Source organism: Canis lupus, chromosome 37 (genome assembly GCF_003254725.2).
Source record: "Canis lupus dingo isolate Sandy chromosome 37, ASM325472v2, whole genome shotgun sequence".
Taxonomy (NCBI): Eukaryota; Metazoa; Chordata; class Mammalia; order Carnivora; family Canidae; genus Canis; species Canis lupus.
The window spans coordinates 7,080,273-7,099,235 of NC_064279.1; the positions used below are offsets into that span (position 1 = coordinate 7,080,273).

Below are 18,963 nucleotides of genomic sequence, written 5' to 3' on the forward strand. Positions count from 1 at the left end.
TTGGCCATAAGTACATCCACCCCACTCGTAGGCTTAAAAATGCAAGATTTAATGCCATAGATCCTGACATAAACCCTGGCCACTTGTGCTAAATGCAGCAGCTCTCAAGTAAAGACATGGATGACCACAGGGGGTAACACAGTCAGTGGTAATTCCAGAATGTGTTTGGAGGGCTTTGACGTGGTTGGATCTGCTTTTGTACTTCAGGCAAACTCTTCTTGCTTACATTATAAGTAAAATTCAATGAAAAGGGGAAGGAAGGGTGAATAGGCAGTGCACAGAGGGCTTTTAGGGCAGTGAAACTATTCTGCACGATATTATCATGGTGGTTACATGTCCTTGTACATTTGTCGAAACCCACCGAATATACACCACCAAGAGTAAATCCTAATTTGTAAACCACGGGCTTTGGGTGGAAATTATGTGTAGATGTGAAAATGTAGTTTCATGGACTGTAACATGCACCACTCTGTTGAGGTATGTTGATAATGGGGTAGGCCATGCATGTGTGGGCGCTGGGGATATAAGGATACCTTCCTCTCAATATTGCTGTGAATCTAAAACTGCTCTAAAAAACAAAGTCTGTTTTTTAATTAATAAAATTAAAAGTCTCTAAACATCTTTTTAGTCATACTTTATATAAGATCAAGAAAACCTCAATTGCCCAAATAATAAATTACCATCATTATCATTACCAGTAGTAGTAGTAGTAGTAGCTTGGAGAAGGAAGTTGATAAAGATAGTAGGTGGGCGTAAAAGTCCTCCCACCATCCCCACCTGGACACCTATCCCCGCACTTCCTGACTTGTTGCCAAGTGTTGATCAATCTATTGCACTAAGAGTCCTGGCCACATGGAGTGTGCAGCGACAGACCATTGCTACTTCTATTGTAGCACTGATCATTCTCTTTGACAGCTCGATTAAACATCAGTCTCAACCACCTGATTCTATAACCCTGATAGAGGACAGCAACCCTGTCCTATACCCCTGGTAGTCCCAGCCCCTGGCAAAATACCAGAATGTGGTAGATGCTCAGTAAATGTCTGCTGATTGAATAGCAGAAGAGAAAAAAATCCATGCTCAGATAGTTAATTTAACTGACGCTTGTGTGTTAAATATTGTCTTTAAACATTCAAGGTTAATAGGGCTCAAGGAAATTACCAATCAAACTTAGGAAATGCATAATAAGACCTGTTCTGAAATTACTCAACAGCTAACTAAAGTCTGACTATATCTCTAGAAACAAGATATTCATTCATAGGCCCGATAGATTTTTATGAGCAAAATGCAAAACAGGGTCAATCATGTGATCTTTCTAGAACAATTTCACATTTAGCCGAAGACTACGGAGTCATTATTCAAAATTACAGATGGTAAGATCTTTCCTAACGTTTTCAATTATATATCAACAATATCTACAAGATGCTTTTTAAATAAAACCCTGTCCTCTAACAAGTATTCTTTTAATAGGAAGCTGAGAAGGAGGATATTTAAATGTGCACCAAAGAAAACCCAGGCACTGAAGTTATTCTGTACCTGTGTTTAAAGTCAAATTGTCATGTTATAGCAAAAACAGACTTCTCTGAAATTTAGAATCTTGTCGAAAACCAAGAATTCTAAATATTACTGACATATTTGTTCTCTAGTTTTCCCTCCTTGAAAGAAAAGCCATGAAAGCTTTACTAATATGGAGCAACTATATATTGAAATACGTGGTTTCTCTTGAGGGAATTCTATTTTCTTTTTTCCCCAAATTTATTAAGATATAACTGACAAATTGTTAAGATATTTAAAGTGTACAACATGATGGTTTGATAGATACATACACCATGAAAAGATTCCCCCCATGGACTTAACACATCTATCACCTCACATATTTACATTCATTCATTCATTCATTTTCAGATTCCACATATAAGTGATACCATGCAGGGTTTGTCTTTCTGAGTCTATTTTGTCATTTAGCATAAAATCCTGCAGGTTCATCCATGTTGTTGCAAATGACAGGACTTCCCTTTTAACTCAATAATATTTAGCTGAACAATATTCCTGTGTGTATGTGTGTGTATCACATTTTCTTTATCCATTCATCCATCTACAGACACCCAGTGTGTTTCCGCACTTTGACCACTATTAATAATGCTGTTATGAACACAGGAATGCAGATATCTCTTCAAGATAGTGATTTCATTTCTTTTGGAAACATACCCAACAGTGGGATTGCTGGATCATAGGGTAGTTCTATGTTCAACTTTTCAAGAAGCCCCCATACTGTTTTCCATAGTAGCTGCACCAATTTACTTTCCTACCAATAGTACACAAGGATTCCTTTTTCTCCACATCCTTGCCAATATCTCTTGTCTGTCTATTTATTTATTTGTTTGTTTGTTTGTTTGTTTATTTATTTGAGAGAGACACACAAACACACACACACACACACACACAAGGAGTAGGAGAGAGGGGCAGAGGGAAAGGGAGAGAGAAATCCCACAACCTTGAGAGATCATGACCTGAGCTAAAATCAAGAGTCAGGCACTTAACCAACTGAGCCACCCAGAAGTCTCTCTTGTCTTTTTAATATTAGCCATGCTAACAGGTGATAGCTCCTTGTTTTCATTTTCATTCCCCTGAAAATTAATGATGTTGAATACCTTCTCATGCACCTGTTGGCTATCTGTATGTCTTCTTTGAGGGAAACCTACTTTCTAAAGTACCAAAGTTGAGGGGCACCTGGGTGGCTCAGCTGGTTAAGTGTCTGACTCTTGATTCCAGCTCACGTCATAATCTTAGGGTTGTGAGACTGAGCCCTGCGCCTGGCTCACACAGAATGTGGAGCCTGCTGAGGATTCTCTCTCCCTCTCCCTTTGCCCCGCCCCATCTCTCTCAAAAAAAATACAAAAAACAAAATCATAGTTCCTTGAAAAAGAGAATTTTATAAGTAAACATTCAGTGGTGTTGAGTAAAATTCACTCTCTAAAAATATCACTTACAGTGATTTTATTACAAAGAGTACAATTCTCATTGAGCACACTTACTTGGTTCCCCTTTTAACTTATCTTTTCCCAAGTATACAAATTGGTAAGTTTTTAAATATTCCTATTGTGGTAAAATACATATAACATAAAATTTACCACATTAACCATTTTCTAACCCATTTCTAGAACTCATAAAATTGTTACCACAGGTCAAACTCAGAGAATCCCTGACAAAAGAAAGGTGATTGGGGCACCTCGGTGACTCAGTAGTTAAGCATCTGCCTTGGGCTCAGGTTGTGATTCCAGGGTCAGGGGATCAAGTCCCACATCGGGCTCCCTGCAAGGAGCCTGCTTCTCCCTCTGCCTGTGCTCTGTGTCTCTCATGAATAAATAGATAAAATATTTTTAAAAAGAAAAGAAAGATGATATAGCTGATTTTTAAAGTCTCTGGCCAAGGGGCGCCTGGGTGGCTCAGTCAGTTGGGCAACCAACTCTTGGTTTTAGCTTGGGTCAAGATCTCAGGGTCATGGGATAGAGCCCCAGGTCAGGCTCCATGCTCTGTGCAGAGTCTGCTTGTCTCTCTCCTTCCCCCTCAGCGCTCTGGTGCTCTTGCTTTCTCTCTCTCTCTCTCTAAAATAAATAAATAAAATCCTTAAAAAATAAATAAATAAACAATAAAAGACTCTGGCCAAAAATAGACGCACTGGGATAAAATCCAAAAAGGAATATTGTAAGAATATGAAACATATGAAGTAAAGGTTCGTGTATGCCCATAGATAAATCTCAAACACATAATGTTGAGTGAGAAAAAGCAAGTGTCAGAGGATAGAAACAGTTTGCATATGTACTATTTTTTAAAGATGCACAACTATAGTTCTGGAGTATGTGACACATAGATATAAAGGTATAAATAAAATTAGATTATATAAAGACAAGGATGGGGAAGATATATGAAACTTCAGGACAGTCGTTCCCCCTGGGGAGAGAGCCAGGGAGGCAGGTGATGAGCCAGGAAGCCTAAAAGAGGCTCCAGCTCTGTCCACCAGCTGCTGGCTTGTGCCAGCCCTGCTGGAGACACAGGTGATTCATCAGGAGCAAAGCCACACCCAGCTTTCACACCCCTGACATGCCAGTGGAGGGAGACAGCCAGGAGAAAAACAAATACACTATAGATGTCAAGCCGTGAAAACTGCTAGCAAGAAGAGGTTAGAGGCTGATGGAGGGGGTGGTTCTACATAGGAAGATTGGGGACCGTGTCCCAGATAAGGTGGTAATTATGCAAAGACACAAATGACAAAAAAAAAAAAAAAAAAAAAAAGACACAAATGACAGCAGGACCATGTATTTATGGGGGAGAAAAGCTCTACATCTGTAAAATTTTATTTGTATTTTCTTTTTAAATAAAGACAACAAAGTGTTCACATTTGTTCCATCTCAGTGGTGGGGGGTTTGTGGCTATTTTCTGACTGTTCGAACATTTTCATCATAAAACAAGATTAAAAAAAAAAAAAAGCCCGTTACCATCAATTCCTGAAAGATTAGGATGAAGGATATCAGACATCTCTGAATTCCTTTCAAATGGAGTATCTTGAGCCCGTGACTGAACATCCTATTTCCTTAGGGATCCTGCACATATTGCCACCACCCCCTCCCCCCACCCCGCCCAGGGAAACAGCCATGGTGGACAGTGCTGCCTGATGATTAGGTAATACATGCTTGCTTGCTTATCTATATTTATCCCTCTATCCATCCACATACCCACTGATCAATCTATCCATCTATCTATTTATCTTTGCTTCCCAAATAAAATACATGCCTGTTCGAATGCAGTGCTCCCTGTGTGAAAGGAAGAGGACAGAAGATGAAGAGCTAATCCAGCACATGTGCTTTAAATAGGAAAAAAGGCATATATCCAAGGTAAGTGAGGACACAAGATGTAAATCAACATGAAGCATTGATGACAAAAGACAGGACCTCTATGAGCTGGAGGGAAAAACACGCAGTCTATACTGATGAGCTACAGAGCTGCCATTTATTACATGCTCCAATGTTACCCTTCTCCTTCCCTCCTCTCAAAGAAAGGGATATAGTCCCTTAGGGATGTTCTGTTCCCACATGCTGGGCAAAGTGGGGAATAATCACAGCTACATGAATCCCTCAAGCCCCTTTTTCTGGAGACAACATAAATCGACTAAGAAATACATGAGAAAGTGTATGGGGCACCAGTTCTAGGGCTATGCCTCCAGTAAGTAGTTAATAAACACTCGGTGAATGGGTGAACGTATGTGAGGTTGCCTCATAGCAATTTACATAAACATGTTTTGTACTTGAAGCATTTCCTAGGTCACAAAAGTCTTTCACGTACTGTGGCAAAGACCACTGGTTTGTCCTTACATCTTTCTTTCATAATAAATGTTGCTTTTTAGCTGAGTACATGGCCATCCAATGTGGTTCTGTACAATATATAAACAATCCTTCACGGAAGTATCCTTAAAGAAAGGGGGCACACCCCTCTTTCACCATCCTCCTTCCTCCTGGCTGGAATTTGGATGTGATGGCTGGAACTCAAGTGGTCATTCTGGGCAATGAGATAGAAGCCACCTGCCAAGAATAGCAGCACAAAAGGAGATAAAGACTGGCTCCTATAACCACAAAGTATCATGCTCGTCCTGGACAGCCTGTCTCTAGACTTGTACATAGGAAATAAATGAACTTGTATTTCATAGAAAAAAATAAACTTCATTTTCTTAAAAGCTACTATTTTACTGTTACTGGTTTTTTTTGTCAAAGACAGCCAAGTCTAATCCTAACAGATATACACACACCATTTCATCTCTCTCGCCATAGCCTTAGAAAAAGTTTGTTATGGTGGCCATTTTAGAGACAGGGAAGCGAGGTCAGAGCAGATTAAGAGGCTTCTGCCTCTGAGGTTAACCCAGCGTTCTCTTCCCTCCATCGTAGTTGCATTTTGGTGTGACTGATGTAGATGGTGTGCCACCAAATAAAATACATGAAGCAGGAACACGCCAGGTTTGGCTGTGAAGGGGTTATATGAGAAAGTGAATGTGTGCACATGTGGGTAGGGAAAGCCAGGGGGAACTTGAGAAAGGGAGACTAAAGGAGGAGAAAGCCTGTATTACTCAGGATGACTTTAAAGTACACAGCAAGTACCCATAACTGTCCTAGACCAATTGCCAGGAACATCCTTTTAAGCAGAAAGTTGGCAAGTGATATGACTATAACCAGCTATGCAACCTCCCAGAGAAAAACCCCACCTCCCTGCCCCGGGCTTCGGCCCTCACTGAGTAACATCTACATTTAATTTAAGCTCTTTGTATTTCTTTCTTTCCTTTCAAAGTCTGTTGTAATAATAATATGCCTATATAAAACTACCACTGGAAAGTTCTCTGGCTATCACAATTACATAGTTATTTAACATTTGAAACAGAAGTAATATATCCTTGGGAAAAATCAGGACCAGAACAATGAGTCGAACTAAAATATACCTTAGATCCTTTTAACTTAAAGCATGTCTTTTAAGAATAATCTGCATATATAATCATGTCTGCCCAATTCATTTTTAAAATATGACTTATCTCTTTTCCACAAACCTTTTAAAAATGTTTCCGATCACAAGTTTATTCTCAATGTAAAAGAAATGAGAAAACCAAGAAATATCTGGAAACTTGTACTTGATTTTTATCCTAATTGAAATGATCAAAAATTATGTTTTGAGCCTGAAAAGCCAGCACAATCTTGAGAAAGAAGAACAAAGTTGGAGGTTTTATAGTCCCTGATTTCAAATTAGACTGAAGAGCTACAGTATTCAAAACAGTATGGTATTGGCATAAAAGAAGTATATAGATCAATGGAACAGAATAGAAAGCCCAGAAACAAACCCATATGTATACGGTCAATTAATTTACAACAAAGAAGCCAAGAATATACAGTGGGGGAAAGGACAGTCTCTTCAATTAATGTGTTGGGAAAACTGCACAGGCATGGGCAAAAGAATGAAACTGGACCCATATCTTGCAACATACACAAAAATTAATGCAAAATAGATTAAGACTTGAGCCATACAAATCCTAGAAAGAAACATAAGTAGTAAGCTCCTTGACATTGGCTTTGGCAGTGATTTTTTTGCATCTGACACCAAAGGCAAAGGCAATAAAAGCAAAAATAAATAAGCAGGTCAACATCAAATTACAGAGCTTCTGCACAAAAGAGATCATCAAAAAAAATTAAAAAAGAAAAAGAAAGAAAAGGCAACCTCCTGAATGGGAGAAAATATCTGCAAATCATATATCTGTTAAGGGGTTAATATGCAAAATGCCTGGGATCCCTGGGTGGCGCAGCGGTTTGGCGCCTGCCTTTGGCCCAGGGCGTGATCCTGGAGACCCGGGATCGAATCCCACATCGGGCTCCCGGTGCATGGGGCCTGCTTCTCCCTCTGCCTATGTCTCTGCCTCTCTCTCTGTGTGACTATCATAAATTAAAAAAAAAAAATTTTTTTAAATATGCAAAATGCCTAAAGGACGCATGCAATACAATAGCAAAAAAACCTGCTCCAATCTAATTTAAAAATGGGCTGGAGATCTGAATAGATATTTTTTTTTTCAAAGAAGACATACAGATGGACAACGAGAACATGAAAAGATGCTCAACATATTAATCATCAGGGAAATGTAAACCCAAACCACATTGAGAGGTCACCTCACACCTCTCAGAATGGTTATTATCAAAAAGATAAGAAATAACAAGAGTTGGCAAGGACATGAAAAAAAGGGAACCCTCATGCACTTTTGGTGGGGATGAAATTGGTGCAGCCATTATGGCAAATAGTTAATAGGTTCCTCAAAAAAAAAAAAATAGAACTATCACATGATTCAGCAATTTTACTTCTGGGTATTTATCCCATGAAAACAAAAACACTAACTCAAAAAGGCATGTGCTCCCCGTGTTCACTATAGCATTATTTACAATAGTCAAGATAAGGAAAGCCTAAATGTCATTGATGGATGAATGAATACAGAAAATGTTGTGTATATATACACAATGGAAAATTATTTAACCATAAATAAAGAATGAAATCTTAGGAGTGCCTGGGCGGTTCAGTCAGTTAAGCATCTGCCTCCAGCTCAGGTCATGATCTCAGGGTCCTGGGATGGAGCCCCATATTGGGCTCTCTGTTCATTGAGGAGTCTGCTTCACACTCTCCCTCTGTGCTCTCTCTCTCTCTCTCTCTCTTTATTTATTTATTTATTTATTTATTTATTTATTTATAAAAAATGAAATCTTGCCATTCGCAACAATATGGGTAGACATTAAGAGCATTTCAGGAAGTGAAATAAGTCAGACAGAGAAAGACAAGTACTGTAAGATCTCACTTACATGCAGAATCAAAAACAAAACAAAACTACACCAAGCTCATAGATAAAGAGAACAGATTTGTGGTTGCCAGAGGCAGGAGATGGGTGGGGAAAGTAGGCAAAACTGGGTCAAAAAATATAAATTTCCAGGTATAAAATAAATAAATCACGGATATATAATATACAGCATAGTGACTTTAGTTAATAATACTATATTGCATATTTGAAAGTTGCTAAGAGAGTAGACCTTAAAAGTACTCATCTTTAAGGAAAAAAATATTTTGTTACTATGTATGGCAACAGATGTTTACCAAACTTATTGTCGTGAACATTTTGCAATGCATACAAATATTGAATCATTATGTTGTACCCCTTAAACTAACACAATGTTATGTCAATCATATTTCAATTTTAAAAATCATTTTTCCATAGTTTATGAAATGAAATGTAGTTCATATAGCTAAGTAAAAAGACACGCAGTTTTATGATACTGCCATCTAGAATCCCATCCATTTTCAGTCTTCAATATCAAAAAAGGGGGTCCTCCCCGAAATTCCTCCAAAAGGGGGAAACAGGACGGTTGAAGAAAAGAATTCTACTGAAGAGACAACAGCTCCTACCATCATTCCTCAGGCTCCAGCTAACACCATAGGAAAGGCCCGAGTAATGTAGCATGAGATGGGAACATCTCTCAGCCCGTCACTATGGGTTATGGGCACCACGCCACTGAAGTATGCTCTACACTTATGCAAACAGACAAATAGGATGAGCACATTTTAAAAGTCATATCCTTAGACAACATATGAGCAGGTTTGGAAGCTAGTTCGTTGGCTTTCGTGGTGTGTGTGTGTGTGTGTGTGTGTGTGTGTGTGTGTTTTATAAATTTATTTGTTTTTACCATTTGCCAACATAATACATGGCGAATGCAAAAATTATCAATAACACATGAAAGAAACAAAAAAGCAAAAATCCCACTAGCCAGGTTCAACTATAAACTACTGGAGAATATTCTTCTACATCTCTTCTTATATTTATATATACACATGATATATTCTGCTTAACAACTGGCTGTTTCATTCATAAAAATATCCGGAAGATCTAACCTATCAATAAATATGTGTAATAAGTAAAAATTGACATAAACCACCCTTCTTAAAGACAGCATAATATTACCACCTATATATATATTGTGGTATGGTTAAGAAATAAAGTATTGGTGGAAATTTCCAATTTCTTGTTATTATAAACCACATAGCAACAAATATATACATATATTTCTGTCCAGTATTTTTCTTAGGGTATATACTCAGGAGACGTGTTGCTGTGTCAAAGGATGTACACAGTTGAATGTGGATACAGACTGTCAACCCCTCCAATGGTGAGTACAAACTAAACTTTGTCCAAAAAGGCCTCAGAGTGTCCCTTCCACTACATCCTCCTTGAGATCCTATTTTCCCCTTTGCTGATCTGACGGACATGTGTGGGTGTTTTATTTGAACTCTTCAATTTTGGGTGAGGTTGAAATAGGACACCCTTTCATATATGTTTTGGCTATTTGCATTTTTTTCTTCGGTGAGTACCCTCTGTATGTCTTTTGCCCATTTCTCTAGTGGGATGCTTGTCTTTTCTAAATAATTTGTAGGAATTTTTAAATATATACTAGGAATATTCATGGGCTTCACAGAATGTGTACATATCTTTGATTTATCCTTTAATCTTGTCTTTGGTGATGATTTAATATTCAGAAGTTCACAGTTTTTATAAAGGTAACTATATTTTCCATCTTGGTTTTTATCTTTCCTATCTACTTAGAAAGTCCTTCCCCATGCCAAGACTGAAAAAATATTTCCCCCTTCTTTTATTCCTCTACTTTCATCTTTTTGTTTTCTACCTCTAGATTTATTTTGGCATAAGAAATTAGGGAAGGGTTCAGCTTTTTACCAGCCATTTGTCTCGACACCACTTATTAAGTAATCCATGTCATCCTTGTGTTTTTCAACGCTTCCTTTGTTTTATACAAACTGTCTATACACACTTTGGTCTAATTCTGGACTCTCTGCTCCACTAATTTGGTTGTCTATTCCTGTGCCAGTAACATACTGTTTTAATTGCTATACTTTTGCAATTTGTTTTAATAGATCTTGTGAAACTCTCCCTTCATTGATTTTCTTTTTAAAGAGTCTTCTCACATGTCTACTCCTCTAGATACTGAAGTTTACAATGATCTTGTCAAGTTTCCCAAACCAAAGTCCTATCCCCCTAATTGAAATGCACTGAATCTATGCATTACTTTTAAACAGTTGAGTCTTCACAATCTAAGAAAGATATAGCTCATTTACTCATATTTACATCCTCCCCTCAAATGTAAAATCTAATGTGGAAAAGAAAGAGCCCTAACCCTTTATCCTAGAGATGTTCACATTCTCAAGCTATTTACGATGTACATCTTTTAGTTGTAAGATTTGGCTTTTTGCCGTAACAGTGTTTAGCAATGGAATACTAATGGCATTCATTACATTTGGAGTGTTTCCAGAGCTCCAAACAACTCTCTCTATTATCCGGATGGTACAAGTCGTATACCCTTGTAAGATTTATCATTCACAGGGGTTGGCTCTTGTACCTCCAAGGCCAGCACTGGAGAAATGGGGCTTCAAGCTGTTGGGCATCCCTTGGAGGATAATTAGGAATGATGCTAACCAGACCTGCCTTCACACATTCTAAATAGCCGTGAAGCCACATTGCTGCAGCCTGCTCAGTGCCGTCTGGAGTTCATGAATCATTCTCTACAGGACACAGGTCATAGCTCCAAACCACAGCCCCACATCCCGGGCAGTGGTCCAACAAGGAGCAGGAGATGTGACAGTGTTGCCAGACACGTGCTGAGAGACAGGCACCTACCCTCAGGACAAAAAGCACCCCTCCCAAAGCTATGAAGGGACCACCAGCCTACCCCCAGGCTAGTGAGCCAGAGTACTGTCAACATTTGAAGAACACAGGCCACTGCTCTCTCCAGAACACCAAGCCATCGGCTTCACACTTTAGATTTCCAGACACAGGTAGCCAGAGAATTCTTAACTGTTGCATATTTGCTGATCTCATCCACAGTTAGCAAAACGGTGGCCTGCAGGCCAGATTTGGGCCACAGATGGGTTTTCTTTGGCCTCAACAATGCTGGATCACTTTTTGGAACCAACTTTTAACAACTTAGAGATTTCCTGTATTTTCTTTTAAAAACGTTATAAGTCTGGGCCACCCTGAGCCTGTGTTCCTGCATGGCAACACTGAGAGCTGAATGGGTCAGCAGGCTTCTATCAATTATGGGACTTGAGGGCGCCACTCCTGCCTGCAGCTCTCTTGCTCTCTGCAGTTTCTGATTTAGGTCCAATTTAGAAAGTGCTTAGATCTCTAAGCTAACAAAACATCTCAGATTTGTATCTCACTATCAATCCTTTCTTTAAAAAAGAACAAAATCAAGTAAGATATATGTGAGGGAAAACACACAAAAATCTAGAAGCTGAAAAGGCTGTGCTTGGGGCACCTGGGTGGCTCAGTCAGTTCAGCATCTGCCTTCAGCTCAAGTCATGATCCCAGGGTCCTGGGATTGAGTCCCTGTAGGGCTCCCTGCTCAGTGGGGAGTCTGCTCCCTCCCCAACCCCCATACACACACGCACATGTTCTCTCTCTCAGATAAATAAATAAATAAGTAAATAAATAAATAAATAGATAAATAAATAAATAAATGATTTTAAAAGGCTGTGCTATATAGTCTGTATTCCTAATGTTCTAAAGAATCTGACATGATAGAATCAAGTGGAGAAAAATTTAAAGGTAATAAATTTATCACTCAAGGATCTATAGGTAGAGCCATATTGCACCCTTCTGGGTGGATTCAAAAAATATATTCTATTTTTAAAAGACATAGTGCAAACTTTCAGTTATTAAATAAGTGTCATGAAGATATAGTGTCCAGCATGATGACTATAGTCAATAATACCATATTGCATATCTGAAAGTTGCTAAGAGAATAGATCTTAAAAGTTCTCAATGATGAGAAAAAAAATGTTGTAACTATGTGAGGTGTGGATGTCAATTAAATTTGTGGTGATCATTTTGATATAAAGATATAGTGCAAGACCCCTACACAAATACACACTAAGAACAAATTACAAGCTTATTATTGGTAATTTGTCTTACTTATTTTTTAGAAAACTTTCATCATACATTGTTGGTATAGCTGTTTTTTCTCACTTCAGCCTTGAGAGTAGAAAGCCACTATCACCCAAATTAATGCTTATAGTTCAAAACTAAAGCTTAATGGCTGTCTCCCCTTTCTTCATTATAAGGTTTTACCATTGTAAGCTTAGCTTTCACTTCAAGATTTATTCTATTATATCCACATATTATCCCTTCCTATCTTGGAATTGGAGAGCACAAGCAAAATGCACCAATATACTTGGGCCAAATCTTATTAGGGAAAATAATAAACATTAAGAGCTTGACAAAATCATTTTTGTATAAAATAGATGGATTAAAATAATCAACTTGGGGATAGTCCAACTGTAAAAAAAAAAAAACATTTTTGAACTTATTGAGGAAAAATAAAACTGAATATGCACCGGGTATTAGAAGATACCAAGGAATTATTGTTGATTTTATTTGGTACGATAATGGGTGTGTGTGTGTGTGTGTGTGTTTGTGTGTGTGTGTTCTCAACTGTTAATGACTCTTTAAAAAAGAAATAGATATCATGGTTGTGCTGTCACATGGACTTACAAATCTTGGAATTGTAGTCCTTCATGGTTTAAACATCACCTAGTCCAGGCACAAGAAGGAGGTTTTAAATTTTTTTAAAGATTTTATTTGTTTATTCATGAGACACACATACACAGAGGCAGAGACATAGGCAGATGGAGAAGCAGGCTCCCCGGCAGACACCCTGATGCAGGGCTTGATCCCAGGGCTCTGGGATCACGACCTGAGCCAAAGGCAGACGCTCAACCACTGAGTTACCCAGGTGCCCCAGGAGGTTTCAATTTAAAGGGTAACTCCAATTTAATAGTGCTGTCCTAAGAAGAAAATTTGGTCTTTAAGACTCAAAGAAAAAAAAGTCATAAGCTATTAGTAATGTCAGCTAAGGGCACAAGGTAGGAGAGTGGGGCCAGTGCTACAATTAGTCTCCTTCAGAACCACCAGTCTAGTGGTCTTTCAGGAAGCTTATTACTTGTCAAGTCAGCTCATCGCTTCTTTATACACCTGAGTCTATTAAGTTATTTCTTATATTTTGAACTGGAAATATTCTCTGTACCTTACCACCACTGACATAATGGTAAGTCTGGTTCCATTTTAACTGGACAACATTTGAACTATTTGAGGAAGTTCTCCTGTCCTTTCCAGATCTAAAACATCATTTCTTCAACCCCTCCTCACATGGAATGGTTCCCTCCCTGTCTTTGGGACAGGCAGTAATGATCTCTGTCCCCATTCCAGTATGGCACTGTAGAACTGTCTGTTGGTGTCATGTTTTCATAGCAAAATCTCAAAAATGATTTTATTGAGTTCAAATTTTGGTTTTCAGGATCTGTGCATTCATTTTGAATTCAGATACTCCACCTCGAGCTCAATTTGTTAGTCTGATAAAGCCTTCTAAAAATCTTTCCAGTTATCAACCATATGTTGGTCAATTTAAATGGATTTTTCAGAGTGTAAAACTGTCTTCCCATATTTCTAGGCCCTGGCATGCCTTTAGTCAGAGAAACCACAGAAAGACTCAGAGTACACGTCCTGATCCTCAGGTGGCTCCTCAAATCCATCTATAGATTTTTGAACTTACAAAGAGAACTTTCAGTCTTACAACTGAGAGCTGAGGGACACTAACAAAGCCAGACACTATTTGACAATGTGTCAGAAATGAAAAATAGGCCACCACAAATTGGCTCAACATAAGTAATAAAGCAAGGCTTAGTCACTCACTCAACATGTGTTATAAGGACTGAACTGGGCTGTTGAACAAAAGAGAATGAATGATACAACCACCATGTCATCAAGCACATAGTCTCTCAAAAGTAAATAGCTCAAGTAAAGTGGTCAGTGAGGTACAGGGAGCTATGGGAGGTGACAGCAGAGGTAAGTTTCTTTGGCCAGGTCAAGAGATGGAAGAAGAGGGGGCAGAAAGGAAGCGAGACTTAGGAAACTCAATGAAGGAAACAGTAGATCTGAAAAGGCAGATGGGATGGGAACAGTGGAGAAGTGAGAAAAACATAAATATCAATGGGTTGAATAACTTCATTCAGTAGACACACAGGGTCCGTGAGTACTGCCAGCAGGAAATAAAGTTTGGAAAAACACAGAAAGGCAAAGCTGAATGAGATTGCTTCCCAAATCAGGACCAAAAGATATTTATACCAAAGAATATGCTACCCATCAAAAGACACAGGAGGGTGGGGAAGGAAAAAAAAGCAGAAAAAAAAATCAGAACCTAGGACAAAAAAGAAAAATAAATAGGACTCAGGAGAGGAGAGCAAAGGGTGAGTGAGAAGGAAAGAAGATAAATATTGTCTTCCTGCCAACAGGAGGCTCTTTCATTATTTATTTCCCTTCCGTGACATTTAAATGTGCTGGTTAGTGGCCTCTTTTCCCTCTCAAAATGTAGCCCCAGACTTAGATCACTAATCCTTATTTGTCTTCGTTAACAATCACTTTTCCTAAACTGCCTAAGCCACCCCCAGCAAAACAGTCATCACGACTGATCCAAAGGAGTGTTGACAAAGAAAAGCATGACATTAAGAGGACAGCTCACTGCCTCCAACACACTGGATAAGCACGTAGGAAATCAAATGAGGTTCTTTAAAGTCACTTGAGGGAAGGAAAAGGGGGAGATGAAGAAGAGGGGAACCTACAGAGGTGACAGTGAAGGGAAGGCACCGGGGCCTGGAGGAGCCACACCGTCACGGGAGGAAGTCGGGCATTCCTCCACTCATCCCTCTTCCTCCTTCTATCCCACCCTTCCCTGCTGCAGAGCATCCAAAAGGCCACAGACAAGCTCCACAACAGCACGCCCTAGGAGTCAAGTCTGCACGTGCTTTCATCAGTCCCTCATGATTACCTACCCCCTAACAGTGTCCTGCATTTTCCCTTTCAAGATAGATGTCAGTATGCTTTCTTATCGTGACTTCTCTGCCATCTCGCAAGCTCATGAGGGTAAGAGCGTTCTTCCCACTGCTTGTATCCTTAGCACTCTGCGTGGTGGGTCCGAACCCTGTAAATCACTCTTAAGTGAGTAAGACTCTACACATACCAATAAGTGTTACACTTGAATTCCCTAAAATCCTGTAGTACCAAAAACTGGTGTGGCCAAGATTGTGAACTCCTCATGTTCTCCAATCTTTGGGACACAGTTATACTCATTTCCCAACCTCCCTTGTAGGTAGGTGTGGCATGTGACTGAGCTCTGGTCAATGGGTTGTGTGCGCAAGTCATGATGCCACTTCCAAGATGAAAAAAAATCCTCCTGTGCTCCCCTTCCACGTTCCTTTTTCCCTTCTGGTTGTCTGGACTGAAGATGAACCCCTTGGGTGACCTTCGAAGCTACATGTGGATACCTGGAACCCTACGTGGAAAAGAGCCACGTCCCTAATCTGGTCAAAAGAGAACTAAACTTCTCTGAGGTTTGTGAGCAATTTTACATTTGGGGTCGATGTGTTGCCGCAGTCAACCTGATTCCATAACACAGGGCGGGTACAACTAAAGGAAGCTTTCCTGACCTTGACCAGCCAGCAACTGTGTGTCACTTTCCTGAGGAGAAATGAAGGCCACTCAGAGGACAGCGCAATCTTTCTTGGTGTGCATGACCGAACCGAAGTCCCGCTGGCTCACAGTCGGCAGGAAAACACAGTAACTGACCTTGCCTTGGGCTTGCCCGGGCCTGGGCCACAGCCACGAAGTGGGCGCCGCAAGCTCTGGTGGTGGCCGAACCCACCCGGCGGCCTGCTGGCCTCGGCTCCTCTCAGAGCCGCCTGGCCCTCGCCTCACCCCGCTCACCTTGCCAGGCCGTCAGGAATCCCTGCCCCGTTGTGTTCGGCGCCAGCTGGTCAGAAGCTGCCAGATGCCTTTTCAGAGAGCCACACGCCGCCGGCCGCACCAATGGGCCTCCCAAGGCCGCCCCCAGCTACCCTCAGGTAATCCGTCTCCGCATGTGTGTCTGACACCGTCCCTCTGTGTTGTTTCCACCTGACACTGGAGACTCCAAAGGCAAGTCCTCTCCCTGACGGCCTAGAGCATCGAGCTAACTGACCACGTGAGGAGAATCAGGAGCGCATGCGTGTAGCTGCCTGTTCAGTCTCCGTCTAGGAAACTATTAGAAGGTAACTTATTGACTAACTCTTCACTTTTCTTTACTGCAGTTTTGTTTGTTTGTTTGTTGATTTTTTAAAGATTTTATTCATGTTTTCATGAGGGACACAGAGAGAGAGGCAGAGGCACAGGCAGAGGGAGAAGCAGGCTCCATGCCGGGAGCCCAACGTGGGCCTCAATCCCAGGTCTCCAGGATCGCACCCTGGGCTGAAGGCAGACGTTCAACCCCTGAGCCACCCAGGTGCCCCTGAAGGTTTGTTTATTTCAAGAACTTCCAGATCTATTGGTTCTTCGTATTCTGGGGGCCATAGACCCTTTTAAGAACAGGGTGATGAAATGTCTTTACTTGTTCACAGAAAAAATACATGTTCACAAGCACACACGGGTATCACGTAAGATTTCAGGTACATACAGGATGCCAGGTTCACCCATGGGTCCAGGTTCATGGACCCTCTAGGACAGAGGTCAGCAAACTTTCCCTCTAAAGGGCCAGATAGTGAATATCTTTGGCTTTCTGGGCCACACACAGTCTCTGTCATTAATTACTAATCAACTCCACTGCTGCAGTGTGAAACAGCCATGGCCGTGCTAAAACAGAAGTTTATTTATAGGCATTGAAATTTGAATGTCATATAATTTTCCCGTGTCACAACATATTGTTCTTCTTTTCATTTTTTTCCCCCGTTTAAAAAATGAAAACCATCTTTAGCTGGTAGCTTATACAAAAACAGGTGAGAGACCATAGTTTGTCAACCCCTACTGGAGGGCATAGGTTCCAAATGCAAAAATAGTACACCTTTATTTTTATTAACTTCCAGTGGAAATTTCACATTTCCTTCCATTATGAAGGGAGGCAGCAAATCTCAGTAGTGTCACCAGTAACTGTCACTCGGTCACCAGCAGAAATCACAGATATGTTCATACCACACTAGAATGGTCACAGAAAACACAAAATATTGATCATGTTCATCACTATTCTTAAATTATGCTCATTATTAGATCTTCTGCAGTATCTTGCTATTTAACTGTGTTGATAAAGAAGAACATATATCACAGATTTGGTATTGAATATTTTGAGAACTATATTTATGTATGATTGATTTCCATTCTAACCATATATATTTTATTTTGTGGATTGAAAAACAGAATTCTGAGAAGCAGTCCAGAGCTTTCCTCAGATACCAAAGAGGTCTACGGTACAGAAAGGTTAAGAGGGCCAGAGCAGGAAAACCATAGCATCTCCTACCAGAGCATTCACATCTTCAGTTTTGTGGATGAGCATCCGTATCTCCTCTGGATCACCGCTGAAGATTGCTTGGACCAGTGGTGGCTGTAAACACAGGGGAATTTGAATTAGAACAATAATTAAGTATGTTTGATTGTATTCAGATGCAGATGGCTACAAGATGTGTTCCCCAAAAGTTTATTCAACAATCATCAATTGGCAGACAAAGGTGAATATAGCTCAGACTCCCCATCACTAGAAGTCTAGTGGGGGAAATATTTGCATAAATAACTATACCACAATTTGAAAGCCATAACAGACAGTCATATGTAACCCCAGGTCATGAAAATCACTCATAATCGAAGATGTCCTTGAAGCATCCTTAAATTTCCCATCAAGGAAATTACCAAATCTGCAGTTTTGAGTAAACAGTCCCCTATCATTCCCAACCTCTCATTAGACAATATACCCCAGACAATTCTATATCTAGAGGATGTTAATGGCCAAGTTTCTGGCCCCCTAACACTTCTTTGTCAATGTTTGGAAAGCCCTTGAAATCAATCTCAAACGCTTCCCATAGCTAACACTAAAGGCACTGAGTGTTTCAGATGTGATTACGTCCCACTATCTATACAAAGTAAGCAGTATCATGATGGGGTGGGGATCATGAAGGGGGATATTAGGGAGCAATTATTCTTGAGCTCACCTACATTAAACAAGGCCTAAAAGAGAGTAAAAGGATTTATAAAGCATGATGGAAACAAAGCTAAAGAGAAACTAGCTCTGCTTGGAGGGCAGGCAGGGTAAGAAAAGTATATCTAGAAAAGCTTCATGGAAGGCACTTTAGTGAATGCATAGGAGTTTGCAAACAGGGAAGGAAAGGCATTCTAGGCACAGCGATCAGGATGTGCCAAGTTGTGGACATGCAAAAAACCTGGTATCTCAGAAATGCTGGTCATCAACCTGGTGACCAGAGTGTCGAGTAAAAGAGGAAACGTGGTAGGCTCTGGGGTTGATGTTGGGCTTGCCCCATGTGGTAAAG

The 18,963-nt window shown here is 40.1% G+C and overlaps 1 protein-coding gene across 18 annotated transcripts in view; it reads right to left on the reverse strand.

Annotated features, from left to right (window-relative positions):
- The window catches only part of ANKRD44 (ankyrin repeat domain 44), a 362,773-nt gene that overhangs the window by 232,636 nt on the left and 111,174 nt on the right, over positions 1-18,963 (reverse strand). For all 18 annotated transcript variants that reach the window (XR_003134598.3, XR_003134599.3, XR_003134596.3 and 15 more), the window contains exon 2: positions 17,943-18,026. Coding sequence is in view for 12 of the 18 variants with exons in the window: in XM_049106597.1 (XP_048962554.1) it covers positions 17,943-18,026 (84 nt within the window). In the remaining 6 variants the exon portion in view is untranslated. The remainder of the gene's footprint in view (positions 1-17,942; positions 18,027-18,963) is intronic.